Below are 22,220 nucleotides of genomic sequence, written 5' to 3' on the forward strand. Positions count from 1 at the left end.
TATATCTCTTAATTTTTTAACAATTCTTATTATATTGCTTTAGCTTGTGTCCAGTGACACATCCACAATCTCCTATAAATTATTAATTATTTTAATGAGTTCTCTTAAAAAGTACAACAAATAACGATCTCATAAGAAGGCCTCTAATAGTGTGTGTGTGTCGTACATCCAGCTGTGTACCAAGCCCCGCCTATCTCTAGACTGACGGCCTGGCTGTCCAATAGTAGCGTGTGTCCGTGCAGCCCCGCCTTCTTTATGTACCCCGATAGAAGCCCGGGCACGTCAGGCTGCGAGCTAATACCGACCGAGGCAGCACATGTCGGCTAGCGGGGGAAGGGACCTCGCAGGCCGTCACGACTGTACCCTTCCGAAGTACCTGAGCTGTGATTCGGTACCGATGGCGACGCTGAGCCGAGCCCACCCCGGCGACGGTGTTTGTTCCTTGCGTGTGGTCGCTCGGTGATGCTTGTTTAGCGGCCAAACGACGCTGGTTCCTCCGCGGCGCAGGTGTAGTAGCGGCAACAGAACAGGAACCACGGGAGCCATGGGAACTACTTTCTATTCACCGCCTCTGCGTTCTCTGTCTTCGGGGAGCGAGCTGCTAGGTTCCCCCCGGATGGTTTCTAATTGGGCCCAATGAAGTGGAGGCGAACCCACCTGGAGCTAATGATCCCGCCTGAGGAGGACCAGGTTCCCCTGTGACTTGGATTGATTTTCCCTCGGATTACGACGATGATGAATGTTGTGCGACGGCAGTTTGACGTTTACGTGTTTGGATGTTCTGGTTCTGTTTTTCTTAGCCAACCCGCTCCCAATTCGGGGTTTCCCAGTCCATCATGTCCAGATCCAACAGCGTGAGCCCCCCCGGCGCCGGTGGGCCCAACCTGAGGGGCGGGACCGAGCACAGGTCCGCTTGGGAGGAGTCCGAGTCGGTGACGAACGGCTGTCCGTACTCGGCCAGGCGGCTGACCCGCACCAATAGCCGCTGGAGGGATGACGACGACCTGGTCCGCCGCCGGCCGCCCCCGCCCGGCCGCGTCCCTACCACCGTCAGCAGGGTCAGCTTCCGCTCCCGCTCGGCGTGGCAGGAGCACGGCGAAGAGCTGAGAGCCAAGTCGGTGGAGCTGGGCCTGGAGGAGCGGCGGGGGGCTCAGCAGGAGCGGGAGGTGGCCGAGCTCGGTCTCTCCGCGGCGGCCTGCTGGAGCGGCGTCATGCACGTCTTCAGCTCCAAGAAGTTCCAGTCGGAGAACCTGGAGCGGCTCTACCAGCGCTACTTCTTCCGCCTCAACCAGAGCAGCCTGACCATGCTCATGGCGGTGCTGGTCCTGGTCTTCACAGTCATGCTGGTCTTCCATTGCTCGGCCAGGACGCCGAGCCCCAGCGTGCCCTACGTGGTGGTCTTCTCCGGGGCCATCTTCCTGACCCTGGCGCTCATGGTGGCGTGCAACCGCAGCGGCTTCCAGCAGGACCACATGTGGGTGGTCTGCTACGTGCTCATCCTGCTGGTCCTGGTGGTGCAGGTGGTCGGCGTCCTGATCGTGCAGCCCCGCAGCGCCTCCGAGGGGATCTGGTGGACCGTCTTCTTCATCTACGTAGTCTACACCTTGTTGCCCGTCCGGATGAGAGCCGCCGTCATCACCGGTCTCCTGCTGTCCGCCGTGCACGTCAGCCTGTCCTGGATGCAGAACACCCTGGACCCCTTCCTCTGGAAGCAGGTAGGTCCCCCATCCGACACTCGGGTCACACGGGTCAGATCACTCGGTTAGTTCCAGTCCTAGTCTAGCGACACTGATGGTTGCCATCTCCACTGACTGTTTTAGTTAAACAAAGTAGAACTTTTAGAGGTCAAATGTTAGAATGCAGTATTCACAGTAGTAGTAGTACACAATCATAAACACATTTTTAGTGTAATACATCAAAAGTGAGCTTAATTATCTTCATAAAGCGCAAATCGTGTATTAAAGCTAAACCTAAAGTTGAGACCCATTAGTATTTTGGGGTCTTTTCACCTCTAGATGTTCCCTATCAGAGCTTCACCTTGTTTTTGTGGGAGCTTCTCTGGTCTGGTCAACACATCATAGCGGCTTAAGAACGATCTCTGCTTAGATGTACACGCTTACTGCATGGAGGCTAAACAGACAAGGTCTGGCTGGACAAGGAAGTGTCTGGAAAAGATCCTCGCATGGATGAAACCTCATGTTTACATCTCGTCTTCACCGTCTCTCACTGAGGGACATTTTAGGCAAACCTCGTGTACCGTATATCTATTTCCTGTATCGACGTTCTATTTTGACATTCCACATTGTGCAACACTGCCAGTCAATTAAAGCTACAGTAAGCGTCCATAGCTCAACTAAAACTTTAGCATTTTTGATAAAATTAGATCAAACTACATTCCAGCTTATCTCCAAATTAGGTTCCAGATGATCTCTCATATAAATGGTCTCATTTTTAGCAGGTTATTGTTTGCTTTATGTAACATTTTGAGCTGTTTGAAAGTTTACCATATCAGCGAATTAGAATAATTGTAATTTTAGGAATAAAGGGCTTGTTTGTTCTCTATAACCGGAATTGTGTATTATCCTGACTGATCTTACAGTTAGAGGGTGAAGTATACTTATTTCCTCATATGTCTACACAATAGCAGACATGGTAATACCAGAGAACAATAGGCATGAATAAGAGAGGGATTTTTAGTTAGTTTTGTTCAGTATTAAAGTATCTCATGTATCACTTTGTTATATATTTTTAAATCTGGGAATTCCAGCTAATTTTGTCTATCTATTATAACACATAGAATGAATAATCCCGAATAAAAACCCCCAATAAAAACATGGCTTTAACCCACGGCAAGATGAAACTCAGCTCTGAACCCCAGACATCACTTCCTGTCTGCCACTCACTCCATTCCCCTAGGGAATGTACTTATAGCAACACACACAACCACCAGTCTTAGGTGTGCCTTAAAGGAAAACTGCACTTTTTTTTTTATTATACCCATCATTCACAATCCTTATGTAAGATGTGAACAAATGTCTCTTTTGTGTGCATTCTAAATATGTAAAAATACCCAGCTAATAATGCGCTTCATTGGAAGTACCTAGTAGCATCTCTGCTACTGCTTCTGTGTTTTGGTTTTGAGTTTGGCAAAGCTAACGCTAGGTGTAGGCGTTTGTTTCTATGTCAAATCAAAGCACCCGGGAAGGAAGTTCCGGTATTGCTTAAAATGACCAAAATATGGTAAAATACTGCCAGTTACTTCATGGGTACAATAAAAAAAAGTGCAGTTTTCCCTTTAAAACTGCATGAAATGAAACCAACACCCGAGACGGTGCAACCCACTTCTTACACCATCCAATCAAAAAGCTCCCGTTCACTCTTCCACGCGCAAAGTCATCAAACGTGCGTCAAGAGTTCATGTAGACTGAGGTTGCGTTTTAGTGAGTAGTTGTTATGCTAGCAGGACTGCCTCTCTGTTGTCACGACGCACGCCGCTGATTGCAGTTTTTTTTTCGGAACTCTTCGTTGCCTATTTTGGGTTTTGTCCCTCGGTGACTGTTTTGTTTCCCACCCTCCCCTCCGTAGATTGACAGGGGAAGGAATGTAAACGGGGGTCGGTTGGCAAGGCTTCAATAATAACAGGGTCGTAATTGAACTGCTGCTTGCTTATCATGTGGAGATTCAAAACACATGTCCGGTGCTTAATATATATGGAATACATATGTAGCCATATACAATGAGTCATGTGAGGTTTTGGTTTAGGGAGGGAGTTGAGGGAGGGTGTGGCCTAAGGAGATCCACACCCGATGTCATAATTATGCACAATTATTAGGCATTCTTTTCCTCTTCCTGAACGGGGGACAAATAAAAAAAACATTTGAGAAGGTCTGACATGGTCCAAGTCTTTCAGTGACACCTTTACAATCCGGGCACCCCAAAGGCTCACAAGGAAGTCCAAATACATTCCCTCGTGAGTCGGCAACACCGAGCTCCGGTAGCTTAGCAACACATTTCCTCTTTGTTTAAAAAAATAAAATAAATAAAAAATGCTCCTCTGCTGAGTGCTCACCTTTCAACCTTCAAATTTTTTGTCCACATTAGTCGTTAGCGTAATAAGGGAAAGGCCTCAAAATGTAAAAATATTTTTTATAGTATGTATTTTTGTAAAAGTGACATGTATTCATCCCTCGCGAAACGTACAGGCGGCTATTTAGACACCTTCCCAACAGCAAGCTGGGACAACCCGCATCACAACACACGGAAGCACAGTTGTAGCGCTAGACCGAGATTCCAATTCCATCAAATTTCATTTGCGTTCATAAGTGGTGAGTACCTACTGTATACATCACTAGGTTCTAAGTACGGGGGGGGGGGCTTAGTCCCCTGGAGATGCGCAGGATATGAATGAATGTAGTAGACATTCCAAAAAATCCCAAAACCAAATAAGGAAGAAGAAGCGGGATATAAGTTTCCCACTTTTGTACAGATTTAGTAGAGATACTCAATAGTTTTAGGCCACCATTAAATGTACACAAGTACACACAATCTACACAGCAAAACCGCTGCTCAAGCTCTGCAACCATTCTGTCCAGTGGACAGTCATCAATCATATCATAATCATTATTATATTATTCATGAGCCTATTATTATTACTATCATCATTTATTCTTCTGATTATTATTACTACAACTACTACTAGTAGGCTAGTATTAGCCTGCTTATTGGCTTGCTTATTAGCCTGCTTTTGCCCTATTATATGAAATTTGTCAGAGATTTAAAATATATTTATATAATATAAAATTATTTAGGAGGGCTTACGAACATTTTAGGGGGCCTGTTTTTGCCCTATCATATGAAATTTGGCAGAGATTTTTTTGTTAAAAAAATTAAAAAAATAAAAAATTCTGTGGGAGGGCTTACGAACATTTTAGGGGGCCGGATTTTGCCATATTATATGAAATTTGTCAGATTTTTTTTTGTACAAATAAATAAATAAAATCTATAAATAAAATCTATAAATAAATCTATTAAAAAGATCAAGTTTTTTTTTGGGGGGGGGGGTTACGAACATTTTAGGGGGCCTGCTTTTGCCCAATTATATGAAATTTGTCAGATTTATTTGTAAAAAAAAAAAAAAAATCAATAAATATCAAATTATTTAGGAGGGCTTACGAACATTTTAGGGGGGTTGAAGTCCCCCCCAAAAATAGGCCTAATGACGCCACTGGTATACATTATGTCATTTAAAAAGGAGCGTGACCCATCAGAGTTGTCCAGATAGTCGTAGTACGTAGCGGATGTTAGCTTTTGCGTCTTTCAGGGGCTTACCCCATTACCAGTACATCAGAGTCACTGGTGGGTAAAGAATAGCAGTCATCCTACGTTATATCCAGTACAGTACAGTACGTACAGTGTGTTGACAACGTCAAGCTCGGCTCACAAGATGCCTTCTGATGGTAATTGGACTGCACTCGGCACCGGTAACAACCTTCATTCCGGCCAAGGATGGACCCGTCCAATGGGATCCTCCAGCTGAGGGCCAGTGACCTATTTTGGGTTGTTGTTATTCTCCATGTCCATTTCAGTCACCAAATATGTAATCTTTCAAGCAGATAAATGATAAAACCTGCAGTGAAAATGAACCAAAAACGCGGTCGCTCATGTGAGAGGCATCTTGATCCTCGTCCACGCCACAGAACGGCTGATCGCCTCTCGGCGTGCAGCACATGACCCGCGTCACGTTATGCACAGCCAACAAAGTGCTCACTGTATTGATCCAATGTGCGCTAACAGGGCTTTGCGGTGTACTATACTTGGGTACTAACTGTACTTGTTTTCCATTGACATAAAAGCTGCAGGCAACGTGTGTTTGATTCCAGGAATGTTTGACATGCATAAGAAAGCCTTTGTTGACACCCGACACTGCAGAGATTCACGTTTGAAAAGAAATGCTTCATATGCTGAAAACATGTGTTTATTTTATTAGTGTTGTGTATTTTATTGTATTGAAACTTATCTTTCTCTCTCTTTATGACCGCCTTTCCTTCTTTCTTCCTCTAAACCGGTGCATGACTTTGTCTTATTATGTTTTTATTACAGTCCTCAGTATTGTTCTCCTTTTTGCGCTATGTAAAAGCTAGAAAAGTACGATGTTGTATCAAGAATATCTACCGAATCAAAAGGTGCTCTGCAAAAAAAAATAATACAAAAAATATCTAAAAATGTATTATTTTTGAAAATTAAAAAAAGTTCATTTTGGATAATTTTCCCCGTTTTTCTATATATTTTTTTTCTCCCTTTAACCTTGTGTTTGTTCTAGCTCTATCTCTATTTTATCTAGCTCTATAAATATTTTAAATGTTATATATTTAAATATTATACAATATTTAAAATGTTCCATGTTTTTGTATTTATTTAATTTTTTATTACATTTTGTCCTGTAAGCGCTTGATAAAACCAATTAGTACTGGTATTATTATTATTATTATTATTATTTTTTTTTTTTTAGAGATGTTTGATAATCGTTCGATCAGCGATTAATAGTGAATATTCTACCCAATATTAGATAATAAGATGGAGGCTCTCACTATAAACCAATGAAATCAAGACAAAGCCATCATGTGATTGTAATCAAACAATAAAGGCCTGTCATCCATGTTTTGGCTGTCCTATTTCCAAATAGGGTCCGAGAGCGAGTGGGGCGGCAGTATTAATAGAATAAGAGCGCTTCTGGGGGATGTTTGTGTTGACCTGTTGAAAGACTTCATCTGCTGCATGCCGTTTCCATGGCAGCACGGGGGAGGGATGCTGCTGTCCAGCGCCTGGAAAAGCTTTTTTTTTTTTTTTTTTTTTTTTAAAAGTGCTCCCTTTCAGCCTGAAGTGAAGGAAACACGAACTTCCAAACTTCCATTTGGATCAGTGTTTTTACGACAATGTCTCCCAGGTAGCTAACGAGCTAGCTGTGTACCTTTGGACTTTGACTAAGCCTCTTAGGAACTGCTACTGATTTTCATATTTGTGCCACCAAAGGCTTGACTGTTCTATTTTGGGACCTAAATAGTGCTGTTTGTTCACTTCAGTTCCAGTTTCAGTTTCCATTTATCCACTTTTAGGGATCTGGAGATGCTCTACGTACCAAAATTGTAATTTCATTTGAATCCGAAATTGACCATAGTAACATAGTAGCATTTTTAGCCATTTTCATATGTGGACATATGCTCTGTGTTAGCATACTAACATGAGCATATTAGGAGTTTTAGCAATTTTCATGTATATAAACCATATAAAAGGAGACGCTTGGTGCTATCATGCAGAGAAGTACTGGATGACGTTTTTTTCAATATCTTCAGTGCAGTGTGCTTTTAGACGGACAGTCGTTGAGAAGAGCAAAGTGTGCTTCCATGTCGGTTGCCAAAAGTCTGAAAAAGAGTATCCCGAGGTGTCTGATTGCTTGCCAAGTCGGAAAAACTCCAGCTTTGTCTTCTTATCAGACCAGGTCGTTATGTGTTCATGAGCAAGGGCGCATCAATCGATGTCTGATATGCAGCAAGCGTCAACTGTTATCATTTTATTCCACAGCTGGTGTCCAACATGCTGATCTTCTCGTGCACCAACATCGTGGGCGTGTGCACGCACTACCCTGCCGAGGGCTCCCAGAGGCAGGCCTTCCAGGAGACCCGGGAATGCATCCAAGCCCGCCTGCACTCTCAGAGGGAGAACCAGCAGCAGGTGAGATTTGGAAAAACATTCAATTATGGAAGGATTAGGTTTCCGCCCCGCAGCGCGTCAACGGCACACCGTGGTCGCTTCCGACACGTCACGCCCGGAAATATTTCCTTCTCCCGGCAGGAGCGCCTGCTGCTCTCTGTGCTTCCTCGACACGTCGCCATGGAGATGAAGGCTGACATCAACGCCAAGCAGGAGGACATGATGTTTCACAAGATCTACATCCAGAAGCACGACAACGTCAGGTAACACTTTTTAATTAATTCATTATTAATTAATTATTTATTTAATAATTTGTGTGCCTGAAAGCTTCGCGCGGGTCAATTCGGACCTGAATAAACAAACGTGCGGCGCAGGTTTTTAGCCATTAGCAAGGTGTGCAGTCAGGAAGCAGACGGATGTTTTGGTGCTGCCAGGTTGCCCCGCAGGTGTTCCTCAGCCTGATGTTTGGAGTCATGAAGGCCGACTGCAGCCTGAGGAGAGAATGAGGAGGCGAACACTCGGCGGGTTCACGTGGAGGTTACAAGCTCAGCTCGGAAAACACACGGCGGGCTATGAAAACATACATGGCCGCCACGAGACGTAAATACACACAGCGGAGAACGTAGACGCGAACACCGGCGAGGAGGAGCGGAACAATGACAACTAGTTCGGTGTGTGGTATCTTCAGTTGAGTGTCCGGGGTAGTTTTTACATTCTTTGGGTAAATACATCTCGCTTCGGTTGGCTTCGTTTTTACGATTTCACATACTATACAGTTTAATTAATACATTGGGCCTAAAATTACCCAAAAACCTTAAATCCAAGGAGGTGCAATGTGCAATAAACCATTCTTATAACTTGGAAAACAAATGTAAATTAGGGCCGCACGTTGGAGAAGTGGTTTGCATGTTGGCCACACTGTCTAGGTTTGCAAAGCTTAAGTTTTAACTTCATTATCAGAATCCTATCTAGTTTTATTTTGAAGGGAATGTTCAGTATTGCTTTGAGGGCGTTTGGTCAAACCTTGCAGATGACTAACTTTTACAGTAAGTCGCTGCAAAAAAAAAAGTCTTAAATCTTCTCAGTCAGACCGAGAAGAATTGGACACACAGTTCATTCAAACGCCGCCTCATAGTCCGTCCATTCCAGTCCTTCCCGCTGCAGCATGTAGCATAAAGAGGGCGTGCATTGTGGTCCACACAGGATGTGTCATTGAAGTAAACCCTCCAGACTGTGCAGGCGTGTGTGTGTCCTGTGACTTGCCTCTGATTTTTTTATTTATTTTTATCTTAGGCTGCGTCCTGAGGGCGCGACCTACAAAGCTGCTTCCAAAAAGAAAGCATTGTGTCAAACTTGCTCTTTATGCTTCAGTGGAGTTTCTTCTGTGGTCGGCTTTTAGCGTCATCGATGCTCACTGACAAAGCGTCAGCAATGAGTCCCTTGGTTTCGTATTGGGATTAAATCATTATCAGTCTTATTTATACTTTCATTCATTTCTACCGCTTATCCTCACAAGGGTTGCGTATTTAGGCGAGAGGCGGGGTACACCCTGGACCGGTGGCCAGCCAATCACAGGGCACATATAGACAAACAACCATTCACACTCACATTCATACCTATGGACAATTTGGAGTCGCCAATTAACCTAGCATGTTTTTGGAATGTGGGAGGAAACCGGAATACCCGGAGAAAAACCACGCATGCACGGGGAGAACATGCAAACGCCACACAGACATGGCCGAGGGTGGAATTGAACCTAGGTCTCCTAGCTGTGAGGCCTGCGTGCTAACCACTCATCTGCCGTGCAGCCCCAGTGTTATCTATTATTAAAATTATTTATTATAAATAATTGAATAAATAAATAATAAATACATAAATAATAATTATTTAATTATTAGTTATTAATTAGTTAATTGGTTTGAAAACATCTAGCATGTGAAACCTTGGTTAGCATCCGCCCCGGTTAGTGTGTTTTGTAAAATACAGGAATCCCACGTTTATCGTGGTTATTTGGTTCCAGCCTGGACCATAAGTGAAGTGAAGGAATACGAATGGAATATTTTTGGAGTTGGAGCATAAATACTTCTTCTAAATGTTTTTTTATCCATTATTAGAGCCCTCTAGACATGTAATAACACCCCTACAGTCAACTTTACGCCATTTAAGGCAGTTTACCTTGTAGGGGAGCAAAATCGGGATGGACAGGAAGTGACATATTTTGGTTCAGAGTTGCATTTTAGGTTGTTTTTGTCCATGGCCTCAACAGTAACCTGTGTTGTTATTATTGACATAATTATAGATACATTATTGATACATTACTTTTACGGAATGAGGTCAGAGGTTAAATAATTGCGTGCTTGTTTTGTTGTGTTTTGTGCAGCATCCTGTTCGCCGACATTGAGGGTTTCACCAGCCTGGCGTCTCAGTGCACGGCCCAGGAGCTGGTGATGACGCTCAACGAGCTCTTTGCACGTTTTGACAAACTGGCGGCGGTGAGGACACACACACACTAACACACACACACACACAAATGACAAGTTAGGGGAAAAAATGCAATGACGTGTCAAAGTTGCATCCTTTCATTTTGACACCCCTGATTTAGCTAGCGTCCCTAATGAGGTAGCCAAGATCGGTACCAGCTGCCTGCGCCTTTATTTTGAAATCCCTCATAATGTCAACACACACGACGATCATGAGAATCATGTTCTTGTGTTCCCAGGAGAACCACTGCCTGCGCATCAAGATCCTCGGCGACTGCTACTACTGCGTGTCAGGCCTGCCAGAGGCCCGCGCTGACCACGCCCACTGCTGCGTAGAGATGGGCTTGGACATGATTGAAGCCATCTCGTAAGACCCGCCCCCCAACCCTATATAACATCAGCATCACCATGGCCGCCGTGTCCTGATATACTAATGTGTCCTGTTTTAGGCTGGTTCGCGAGGTGACGGGCGTGAACGTGAACATGCGTGTGGGCATCCACAGCGGCCGGGTGCACTGTGGCGTGCTGGGACTCAGGAAGTGGCAGTTTGACGTCTGGTCCAACGACGTTACGCTGGCCAATCAGATGGAGGCAGGCGGGAAAGCGGGGTGAGTCCTCCACATTTGACAGTACGCTGCACGAATCCGCTCGACCTTAACGATGTTAGTCTTGATCTGAAGCCACTGACCAGATGTCATTCCTGGTTCGGATTTGGGCCGTTGGTGTGGATGTTCGTAGGCCACGGATACGCTTCCATAACATTCTTCATTATATAGCTTGGACTTGGAAAATATGCCAACACACGTGTTGTCCGCGCAGGCGTATCCACATCACCAAGGCGACGCTCAACTACCTGAACGGCGACTACGACGTGGAGCCGGGGACGGGCGGAGAGAGGAACGCCTACCTGAAGAGGAACAACATCGAGACCTTCCTCATCGTGGGCTGCAGCCAGAAACGGGTACACTCCTGATTCCATGAAGTATGTTACCAAGATGGGCTAAACCAAGGGAACGGTCCAAATCACGGGACGCAAAATGTTAGCATTGTTAGCGAGTTAGCCAAGTTTTTGTCCAACATCATTGTGCGGTTAGGACTTTAGCACTTTGGCAACAACAACACTTTTTGTTGTAATTAGCTCCGCAAAGTGCAAGTGCAGCGCCTCCCTAGTGCCTTGTGCTACCATCCCGTGTTAGCATGCTAATGTCCGCATACTAGCATTTTTTTTTTTGCTATTTTCAAGTGTAGAAGCATATAAACACCACTATCAAGCTAGGTGTTGACATGCTAACATAGTAGCATTTTTAGCCATTTTTATATGTGGACATTATGCTAAGTGTTAGCATGCTAAAATGAGCATATTCGTATTTTTAGCAATTTTCATTTATATAAACCATACAAAAGGAGACGCTTGGTGCTATCATACTAGGTGTTGGCATGTTAGCATGTTAGCATGCTAACAATAGCATAACACTGACATTTAACATAAAACAATAACATTTTTAGCATATTCAGAGGTAGCCACCTATACCAACAGCGCTATTATGCTAGGTATTAGAATGTCAATTTGCTAGCACGATAACATGGCACTTCCTGTCATGTGACTGCTAACCCAGAAGTTAGTTCTTTGCGAGAGACACATGTCCTCCAGACAGTCCATTTTTTTACCTCATTTTACGCCATCTTTGAAAGTATACGCTGCCATTATTTAGGCACTGAAAAATCATTTTGGAGTGTTTTTTATTATTTTTTTCTCAGAAAGAAGAGAAGGCCATGATTGCCAAGATGAACCGCCAGAGGACAAACTCTGTGAGCCACAACAGCAGCCACTGGACGGACAGACCCTTCTACAACCACCTGGCCAACAACCAGGTCTCCAAGGAGATGAAGAGGATGGTGAGACACGTGATGGCCTCTAGGGGCGCCGTGAATGCCAGCATAGCGTCAACTTGAACTAAAAACGCCACATTATGTTTGATGGGAAAGCTATAAAATAATGTAACAATCATTAAAATCGTTACTACGGCAACATGTAGAGCAGGATGCTCTCCTGATGTAAAAAAGGGGTCCTAATCGAACTCTTCTCTTTTTCACCTGGCAGGGCTTTGAGGACCCAAAGGACAAGTGAGTTGTAAAACCAAAGTATGATGACTTTATTTGGTGCTCCGCCTCCTCACGTTCATCCTTCATCGCCTGGCTATTTGTGCTCGTCCTGTTGCTATGGAAACCAAACCCCGCCTCCCTCCCCCACGCTGGCTTTGTCGGGCCATTACCGCCATGGACGCGGTTAATGGACGTTGTTAATAATCAGGAAGCAGCAACACCGCTGACTAAAGCGCCTGCGGCATGAAGCTGGAGTCCACACAAGTTCATTGTCGTTTGAGCGCCTCAGTCGTGTTTCGTCAAGTCTAACCTGAAGGAGCCGAAAGCCCCACGCCGGGAGTCCGCGTGCGTCGTCGGGTGTTGTGCTGTGAAAGTAACGTGGTGTTTTTATTCAGGCATTTCATCTTCAGACACGCGCAGGAGAACCTCAACCCCGAGGACGAGGTGGACGAGTTCCTGGGCCGCGCCATCGACGCTCGCAGCATCGACCGCCTGCGCTCTGAGCATGTCAAGAAGTTCCTGCTCACCTTTAGGGAACCCGACCTGGAGAAGAAGGTCAGCTATTGTAATGAATACTACTAGTACTAGTACTAATACTACCATGCTATGCAGTATTCCAAACAGGTGGACTCCAGGTTCGGTGCCTACGTGGCGTGTGCCTCCCTCGTCTTCCTCTTCATCTGCTCCATCCAGATCGTCATCATGCCTTTGTGAGTCCAATGCAAAAATGACATAACACAAGAATTGAACGAGGGCACGCACGGTGGATGAGTGGTTAGCGTGTCGGTTATGTCTGCTTTCGAATCTCCATTCGGGGATCTCTGTGTGGAGATGGCGTGTACTGGGGGGGTCCTCCCACGTTCCAAATCCACCAAGTGACGGACGTTTTCCCATTTGTCTCCTTCCAGGACCAGCCTGATGATGGGCTTCTTCATCACGTGCCTCCTCATCCTCACGGCGCTGATGTTGGTGTCCACTGTGTACTGCTGCTTCGGGGTCCGTTTCACCCACGTCCCGATGATTGCATTGCTGTTCCTAATCAAGTGTCTAATGTCGGGTGGTCTTCCCGGTCCAGATCTTCCCGGCCCCCCTGCAGACCCTCTCCAGGAGAATCGTTCAGTCCAGACTGAACAGCACTCTGCTGGGCGTGGCGACCATCCTGGTGGTCTTTCTCTCCGCCTTCGTCAACATCGTAGGTGGTCGTCTGTCGTCGTTCCCTTTTTTTTGGCTTCCTCCTTAACCTTTGACCTCTCTCAGTTGACCTGCAGCGGTCGTGACCTACGCGGGTGCATAGGGGCGGAGCTTAATATCAGCCTGGACGCCGTCAACGCCTGCCACGCCCGCTTCCTCAACTACAGCCTGGACGCTCCGCGCAGCCCCTGTGGAGACGACGACGCCCCCTTTTGCAGCTTTCCTGAGGTAGCGAAGTGTAAAAAGAAGCCAAGCACATGGCGGCCATTTTCCTTGCATCTCAATTTCTAACATTAAGCTGTCAAGGTCTTCCAAGTGTAAAAAAAAGTGAAGCGGTGTTAGCAATAGCAATTCATTTGTCGGCATGAAGGCTGGAGACGCCCCGTCCACGTGTTGCGTTCAGGCGTCCGCTGACCTGGTTTGTGCCGCTCTCCTTCCCCCCCGCCAGTACGTGTCGTGGTGCGTCCTGCTGAGCCTGCTGGCGAGCTCCGTCTTCCTGCAGGTGAGCAGCATGGGCAAACTCTTCCTCATGCTCTTCATCCAGATGCTCTACCTGCTGGTGGTGGAGGTCCCCAGGGTCGCCCTCCTCGACAACCACGACCTGCTCGTCATGGCCAACGCCGTGCGCACTCTGTGAGTCAACGTGCCGCGTACCAACATCGTCTTTACGCTGTGTACGCTATAGTGTACTCTATGTATATTTATATATACATATGTGCGTATAAAGTGTACTATACACTGTAAGTGTGTTTACAGTCGCGGGGGATCTGTTCCCAAAATAGCCTGCGATAACTGAACTGAATATGATAATGGTAATGGTAATGGTAATGGTTTAATTTCAATTGAACATGCATCAGATTACAATTGAATGCATCCCATAATCAGTTCCCAGTTCCACATGTCCAAAAGGAGTAGGAAGAAGCAAAGCTTATTAAATCCTACCCCTCCATCTGGTACTTTTACAATCACTAACTGTTACATTTGTTCACTTCCTGCTTTCCTAATATAATTTAAGGTTGTTTTTAAAAAAAAAATTATGAAATTTGTTCACTTCCTGCTTTCCTAATATAATTTAAGGTTGTTTTTTTTAATTTATTTAATAAATTTGTTCACTTCCTGCTTTCCTAATATAATTTAAGGTTGTTTTTTTTTATTTATTTTATTAAATTTGTTCACTTCCTGCATTCCTAATATAATTTAAGGTTGTTTTTTTTTTATTTATTTTATTAAATTTGTTCACTTCCTGTTTTCCTAATTTAAGGTTGTTTTTTTTAAATTTATTTTATTAAATTTGTTCACTTCCTGCTTTCCTAATATAATTTAAGTTTTTTTTATATACAGTATGTGTGTAACTAACTGCTATTGTTTGCTCCCCCCCCCCCCCCCCCCCCCCCCCCCAGTGAGACCCTGAATGGAACAAGGTGAGATGACAAAAATCCTAAACTTTATTATATAAATAGTTTCTTATGTAACATGTACTATGTTTGTGTGTACGTGTAGCTGCGTGGTGGACTCCAAGGTCCCCCTGAAGATCATGACCCCCGTGGTCATCACCGTCTTCGTGCTGGCGCTCTACCTTCACGGCCAGCAGGTGGAGTCCACCGCCAGACTGGACTTCCTGTGGAAACTGCAGGTGTGTATTAACAGGAGTTGGCGCTCCTCGTCAGTAGGGGGCAGCGTGTTCCTACTCTGTCCCGTATGTCTGAAGAACCCAGGACACGCACCTTTTAGGGTTCTTTGAGCCTTTGAGCAATCACTCTACAGTGAGAGCCACTAGGAAGGTGTTAGTGGAGCGATGCTGCCACCTGGTGGTCTGTTATTGGTGTTGCTGGAAGAGTTGCTGTGTCTGCTAAGGCCTTCGTCTCCAGATTGGACAGTTAAGTGTCGGTTTTGCAGGCGACGGAGGAGAAGGAGGAAATGGAGGAGCTTCAGGCGTACAACCGCCGCCTGCTCCACAACATCCTGCCCAAAGACGTGGCGGCCCACTTCCTGCAGCGCGAGCGCCGCAACGACGAGCTCTACTACCAGTCGTGCGAGTGCGTGGCCGTCATGTTCGCCTCCATCAGCAACTTCTCCGAGTTCTACGTGGAGCTGGAGGCCAACAACGAAGGCGTGGAGTGCCTGCGGCTCCTCAATGAGATCATCGCCGACTTTGACGAGGTGATGCGGTGCGGCACGGCGCATCGGCCGCTGTTTCGACATCGCAGGTTTCTAACGTCTGTTTTTGAAAGCATCCTTCTTCTTGGTCTCCAGATCATCAGCGAGGAGCAGTTCCGCCAGCTGGAGAAGATCAAAACCATCGGCTCCACCTACATGGCGGCATCGGGCCTCAACGACGCCACGTACGACAAAGCGGGGCGCTCGCACATCCGCGCCCTGGCCGACTACGCCATGAGACTGATGGACCAGATGAAGTACATCAACGAGCACTCCTTCAACAACTTCAAGATGAAGATAGGTCAGCTGAACTCCTCCTCCTGTTCCTCCTCCTCCAGCCAACCAATCACCAATCAGAACCTTCTTATCCTCAGGTCTCAACATGGGTCCTGTTGTTGCCGGGGTGATCGGCGCCAGGAAGCCCCAGTACGACATTTGGGGAAACACGGTGAACGTGGCCAGTCGCATGGACAGCACGGGAGTGCCGGAGAAGATCCAGGTGACGTCAATGATGCTAAAAAGTACTCATCTAACAACTCAACCGTTGGTAGGGCACATGATGCAATGTCAGGCACTACCACTAGAGGGCAGACTTGTCCATTCATGTGTTTGATAAACAGCCTAACTGGTAAAGGTACAGTATTACTGTAGAACTAAATAGTGACCCAGAAAATGACTTTCCTGGAGAGGAAGTCCGCTTAAAATTTCCCCTGACACGCTAAACTTTCACGCAAAGTTCCCCCGGATAAAGGTTTTCTCAAGACTCAAGTCTGTCTCCATGCCCTCAGGTGACAGCGGACTTGTACCAGGTCCTGAGCTCCTACAACTACTCTCTGGAGTACAGAGGCCTGGTCACGGTCAAAGGCAAAGGAGACATGACCACTTACTTCCTCATCAGCGGACCCTCCGGCAGCTAACGCACTCGGTGGACTGCTACGCCGGTTCTGGTTCCGGTTCCGGTTCTGGTCCATCCATCAAGCAGGCTGGAGGGACTCAGCTTGGACTGACAGGAATCTGGATCCTGTCCAGCTGAGACCAAAGATGTCAGAGGAGCGTTTTTACAACGCGTCTTGAAGGATGGATCCCTCCCTAAATATGGGAGGCGCCACAGCGTTTACAAAGAACTGAACACATTTCAGCATCAAAAACACGAAAGGATGTCAACAAAGTTTCTAATTTTCTACTTTGGAAAGAGCAAACGCTATCAGATCTTTGAGAAAGTCTATATTTTGTACAAAAACTCATAGTGAATTGTTAGCAACACCACGTTGTGAATGCCAATGCAAGACAATGTCCACCCCCGCCCCGCTCCCTCGATGGTACGACCCAGTGAATGTCCAATCATGTTCAATGAGGCCTTGAACCCCATCAGCTTTTTAGCTTGTTTTTTAAAACGCACTAATCATCTTCAACTTTTTTACATAAATACTGATGCATTACTATGACAGTTTTTGGGCCGCATTGGAAAAATAAAAAAAAATCTGACATTTTGAGAATAAATTTGACAAGATTAAAGTGATAATGTTACATGTCAGAGGGCAAATAGAGCTGAGCTCTTCAGGAGGGGAAACCTTCCTCTTGCTCCAGACAAGCTTTTATTTCCAACGTGGCAGCACAAACAGCTTAGCATGGACCCTTCCACATGCCAAAGGCCCCTTTGCATAGCTGCCTCAGGGAATGCCTGCAACATAAACATTCAATCTACGTCCTAACGACTTTGAAGTAACGATTTTATTCTTATAGAATTAAGACTTTTATTGTAAATGAATGACTTTATACTTGTAAATTTACCATTTTTGGTCATAAATTTACAACTTTTTTCTCAAAAATGATGAAGTGTGAGGGTCTTATGTGACCTTTGACCTTGGGCAAAGGCCATATTACTACATTTTACATTTACCATGTTATTCTCTAAATTTCAGATGTTTTTTTTCTTCAATATGGCCCCAATACTTTTAGCAACAGCCAATAATTTTTCTACGTTACAACTTGGTCAGCATGACAATGTTTAAAAAAAAAAAAAAACAGTTTCAATTGAAAGTGATTTTTAGCCAAACAGGATGTTGTTATTTTGGAGTGGTTTCACATCATTCCTGTCACGTTTGACCGCAATCAGGGATGCTGAAAAGTGGACTTCACACACAAGGAGAGGAATAAAAGATGTTTTATTGTTCTTTACATGGTTGATAAAACAACTGAACAAACAAGCGTTAGAAAGACGTGAGGACAAGTGACAGAAGATAGATGGATGGATGAAAGACGTGTGGTTTTTGTTTACATTCGGGATGCGCCAATCACTCACGGATAGCTGAACGATGAAAGTACGATTCCAATAACAGGGCTTTGGTTGCTTTAATATTTTGATTGTAGTGTCTGCAGACGTTAGAATGACTAATCTTTCCTGTTGTTGTTATGAGGCTGCGATAACCCCCCCCAAAAGTCCCCAAACGAGCCAGGAGGTGGCGCTGTGGCCATTCAAACATGACATTGCAATCCTTTCAAAGTAATTATTTAGGCTTGATGACATGTTGGCACAGCTGAGTGAGATTGATGTGTTCTCTCGTCTGATTGGCTGCTCAGTGATCATATGACAAAACCATGAGCCAAAGTAATAAATAATATCGGCGTGAGAACAAAAAAAAAGGCATTGCATAGCTTGAAAACAAAATTGTGGTCAAGTTAAACTCGAGTGTGTGTGTGTGTGTGTGTGTTAAAATGCACCTGCAGCGGCTGTAGAACATCTCCCTCTCCCTCCAGTTCCTGTTCCAAAAGTCAGATAGCGGTGCTTTCAGGGTCAGACGTTATAGTCGGGCGCCTTGCCGAGCGGCTGCCTGAGGTGGATATGCAACGTCATGGCGGCCGCCACGGCCACGTGGAAGAGGATCTGCCACACGTTCCTCAGCTGGTAGAGGTACATGTTGCACACGCAGACCAGCGCCAGCGCCAGGAAGGACTTCAGGTTCCGCCACACCGAGGCGTACGCAAACAGGAAGCACTGGAACACAGGTGGGATGTTGGGGGGGTTTCAGACATCGATTACCGAGGATTGTTTGTTGCTGAAGTAGCAAAATGTGTTTTCATGACAAGCCTAGTGATGCTAATCTGGGTCGCCGGCGTGTAGCGTGTGATGCTATCCAACCTGATAGACGCAGGCGGCGGTGCCCAGGAAAAAGGCGATCACGTAGCTGAAGTCCTCGTCGTCATTCTGCACACAACACGGTTTATGATGGAGGAGGAAAAGTACGTTGGTGTGATACGAGAAGCACGGACTCACCTGAAGGATGCTCTCGATGGCGTGGACCCCTCGCAGCAGGTTGAGACCCCCGCAGAGGACGCTGAGCACGCAGGACACCACGCCGGGCAACGTGACCGGCTCCAACATCTGAGTAGGAGCTGAACACGCCAAGGAAGAGAACGCGGGGACTAAAGACGGACACGACAACACGGTGACTGATGAGCGGTGCTCCTACCGATGCCCTTGTACTTGGAGGACGAGCGCGGCGACAAGCCGTTGACGGCGTGCAGGTCGTCGGGCGACAGCTGGTAGGGCGGCCTCAGCTTGATTTCCGTCTGCATGTCCGCCAGGTTGATCTTGGTGGAGAGCGAGCGAGGGCTGTTGTAGCGCTGCTTGGTCTTCTGGATGAACGTGTCTGACGTGAGACCACATCACAACAAAAGGATCTTCTTTGTGTCGGGCCGGGGAGGGCGGGGCGGGCGTGGTGCGAGGGGGGGTCGGAGAGGCGAGACTCACCGAACTCAATGAAGGAGTACGGCCGCACGGCACCGCCAACCCGCTTGCTGTCGTAGGTGACGATGAACTCCTTCTGCAGCTCGTCCAGGAAGCAGAAGGCCAGCACGTTGGGGTAGCTTGAGGAGCACACCATCAGGTAGCCCACGCCGAGCGCGCTTGTGAAACTGACAGATCCTCCATCTTATCTTATGACGTCTTTACTTTTCACGGTAACACAATTGACACTTGAGAGTCCTTACTTGACATTGTAGGGCCCACTCCTTAGGGTGCAGCGGTCTGGAAACTGGCCCAGCTTCTTGGACAAACCCTTGAGATGTCTCTTGGTCTCCTGCAGGTCCTTGTCCTGCTCGTAGTCCGTGGACGCCGACAGGGGCAGCCCATCCCCGACCCGAACCACCGAGGCGAACAGCACCGTAGCCATCTCAGAGATGTCCCGACACACCACTCAATCTATGGACATTTTAGAAAATCACATGAACATATTTTCAACAACACTATTCTAATTTAATTAAGGGGTTAATACACGTGAGCAACACCGGAAGTGTGAAATCACGACCATGGACAGCTCCTCTAGTGAATGGAACCCGCCTTGTTATCCCCAGCAATATGATTTCAACGTTTCACATTCAAAATTAAACGATTGCCATGACAAGTGTTCAACTAAATATGTAGCAATCAAGCTGAGACGAGAGGGATAAACAGAAAACACCACAAGCTAAACACACGAGGCTAGCTAGCATTTGAGACGGCAACAAAATTGGTTTCTCGTACCTTGTATAAAATACAAAGTAAACGTGTCGTCGATTCTATAAACTATATAAAGGAAGAGTAAATATAATAAACAGTATTATTACCATTTAATGAAAGTAGCTGCTTCTGACAGGTTAGCCACTTAGCAGCTAATAGCTAATCACACACAACACAGAGCGAACGTTTCCGTATGGCTAACGTTAGCATGCTACGGAACTAAACCGAGCTAGCTTCATGGTGACAAGCTAACATGGAGGAAGCCCAACTGTCGGTTTAAATTGCGAGTTCGTCTTGTATTTACGACCTGAAATGACAAAGCGGCATCTTTTAGGATTGTTCGAGTCCGTCAAAGTGGTGAAAAGTGAGGCATAAAAGCAATCAGCGCCACTGCTGACGGTACGTTTACGTGGCTCCTTCGCTAAGCATTGTGGGAAGAAAAAAACCCAATATGACTTCAGGACATCAGCTTAACATCAACATGTTCAGACACAGTTGGTGTTTTCAACCTAATGGAAACCCCTAGTTAAGTTATTTATATGTTTAAATATTTTTTTGTATTTTTTTTCCTCCCCATATTTGTATTTTGCTACTTTATTTGGCTTTTATTTATCGTTTGCCTTTACTTTGGCCCTTTTGTCTCCTACAATAGCCTATTTGGTCTTTATTCTGGAATTTGCTCGAAATTGTTGCCACTTTTGTATGTATATACTCTTTGTATGTTCATTGTTTGTGTTCTGTTTAAAAAAAAAACAACTTTCATCTTCAATTTTTCCAAAAACATGCATGCTAGGTTAATTGGCGACTAGTTATGAATGGTGAATAGTGTGAAAAGATTGTTTGTCTATATGTGCCCTGTGATTGGCTGGCCACCGGTCCGGGGTGTGCCCCGCCTCTCGCCCGAAGACAGCTGGGATTGGCTCGAGTACCCCCGCGACCCTCGTGAGGATAAGCGGTAGAAAATGAATGAATACAAGGCGGTACTTGAGACTACATTTCCCAGTAGGCCTTGCGCAATCGCCGACAAGCCGCTGTGTGCGCATGCGTGACTAGACGTGGCAGCACAGCGGCATCATGGCCTCTCGGAACCGCTTCAGGAGTCGGATGAGGGAGGGCAAAATGCTCTTCTTGGTCCTCCTGGTGAGTTTTTCGCGGCTATATTTGAAACAAACACACAATGCAGGTACGGTGAGGATCTCACGCTTGGCTGCTGTGGGTGATGGTGTTGTAATAAGTGAAGGAATCCCGGCTCCGTATATGCCACCTTGCTAGCCTGGAGAGCCGCTAGTTAAAGTTGACAATGTGGACCCAACTTGGTGTCCACATGGAACTGGCGGGTGTACACCAGCTGAAGGTCTTGTGGTACCGCTAGAACCACAGGAACCACAGGAACTACTCCGTGGGGTTTTTGTTAAGGTGAGCTCACACACCTTGGACGAGGAGGTGCACTGCTAGCAGTGAGGTCATTAGAACATACCTGATGATCTTTATGTCTATGGAGCTTATTATGTCATTCATTACCATATGCAAATGAGTAATGAAACATGGAAGCATGACGAGTTCTTGAATGCAATTTTAATGTCGTCAATCATTCTCTTGTGGCTGATGTTGACTTCCACTTTGGGTCAAGGCACGACCTTTTTAGAGTGCGTTCACAATTGGTCATTTTTGGTGTGGTTAAAAAACCAGATTAGAATGTCTTGGCGATGCTACGGTATGTGCGGTACGGACGATTCGATACGCATGTAGATACACAGGTTCCAATACGATTCAAAATTCTTTTAGAACGATTCGATACCGTGTACAAACAATATGATTCGCTAGATTCTATACAATCGTACGGTTACATAGGTACGAATGTGAGTGTGGATGATTGTTTGTTTATATGTACCCTGTGATTGGCCCTGTGTACCCCGCCTCTCGCCTGAAGACAGCTAGGATAGGTTCCAGCACACCCCTGCAACCCTATAGAAAGGTATACATTTATGAATCTGGTGGATTTCTGGTGGATTTTCTTGAGTTTTATTTCACACTTCAGCTGTTTACACAAACGCATGATCATTTTATAACCTTTGAATCAAAGA

At 45.8% G+C, this 22,220-nt stretch overlaps 3 protein-coding genes across 7 annotated transcripts in view; 2 read left to right on the plus strand and 1 right to left on the minus strand.

The window, feature by feature from the left end:
* The first annotated feature begins 246 nt into the window (after positions 1-246).
* Positions 247-18,281, plus strand: adcy5 (adenylate cyclase 5). Of its 4 annotated transcripts, none has more exons than XM_058081850.1 (21): positions 247-1,715; positions 7,579-7,728; positions 7,849-7,970; positions 10,088-10,199; positions 10,427-10,554; positions 10,637-10,795; positions 11,007-11,148; positions 11,946-12,083; positions 12,289-12,311; positions 12,686-12,845; positions 12,903-13,000; positions 13,199-13,286; positions 13,366-13,482; positions 13,548-13,709; positions 13,852-14,114; positions 14,882-14,902; positions 14,982-15,114; positions 15,378-15,641; positions 15,735-15,939; positions 16,013-16,137; positions 16,427-18,281. In XM_058081850.1, the coding sequence occupies exons 1-21, from the start codon at positions 837-839 to the stop codon at positions 16,553-16,555; spliced, it is 3,618 nt and encodes a 1,205-aa protein (XP_057937833.1). In that variant the 5' UTR covers positions 247-836; the 3' UTR covers positions 16,556-18,281. The 4 variants fall into 4 exon arrangements, with proteins under 4 accessions (XP_057937833.1, XP_057937834.1, XP_057937835.1 ...); XM_058081851.1 differs by having other exon boundaries at positions 12,701-12,845; XM_058081852.1 differs by having other exon boundaries at positions 248-1,715; positions 13,930-14,114.
* Positions 17,785-20,586, minus strand: sec22a (SEC22 homolog A, vesicle trafficking protein). 2 transcript variants are annotated; one of them, XM_058082017.1, is made up of 7 exons: positions 20,444-20,586; positions 19,629-19,839; positions 19,390-19,553; positions 19,109-19,288; positions 18,913-19,031; positions 18,778-18,843; positions 17,785-18,633 (listed from the first exon to the last, which is right to left on the minus strand). In XM_058082017.1, exons 2-7 carry the CDS (start codon positions 19,808-19,810, stop codon positions 18,433-18,435), a joined length of 912 nt encoding a protein of 303 aa, XP_057938000.1. In that variant the 5' UTR covers positions 19,811-19,839; positions 20,444-20,586; the 3' UTR covers positions 17,785-18,432. The 2 variants fall into 2 exon arrangements, with proteins under 2 accessions (XP_057938000.1, XP_057938002.1); XM_058082019.1 differs by lacking the exon at positions 20,444-20,586 and adding an exon at positions 20,244-20,437.
* A 561-nt stretch (positions 20,587-21,147) lies between these two features.
* pdia5 (protein disulfide isomerase family A, member 5) overlaps positions 21,148-22,220 on the plus strand; it is a 37,876-nt gene continuing 36,803 nt past the window's right edge. The window contains exon 1 of the mRNA XM_058081928.1: positions 21,148-21,276. Within this exon, the coding sequence (XP_057937911.1) occupies positions 21,211-21,276 (66 nt within the window). The 5' untranslated portion in view covers positions 21,148-21,210. The remainder of the gene's footprint in view (positions 21,277-22,220) is intronic.

Source organism: Doryrhamphus excisus, chromosome 9 (assembly GCF_030265055.1).
Source record: "Doryrhamphus excisus isolate RoL2022-K1 chromosome 9, RoL_Dexc_1.0, whole genome shotgun sequence".
In the NCBI taxonomy this organism is placed as follows: Eukaryota; Metazoa; Chordata; class Actinopteri; order Syngnathiformes; family Syngnathidae; genus Doryrhamphus; species Doryrhamphus excisus.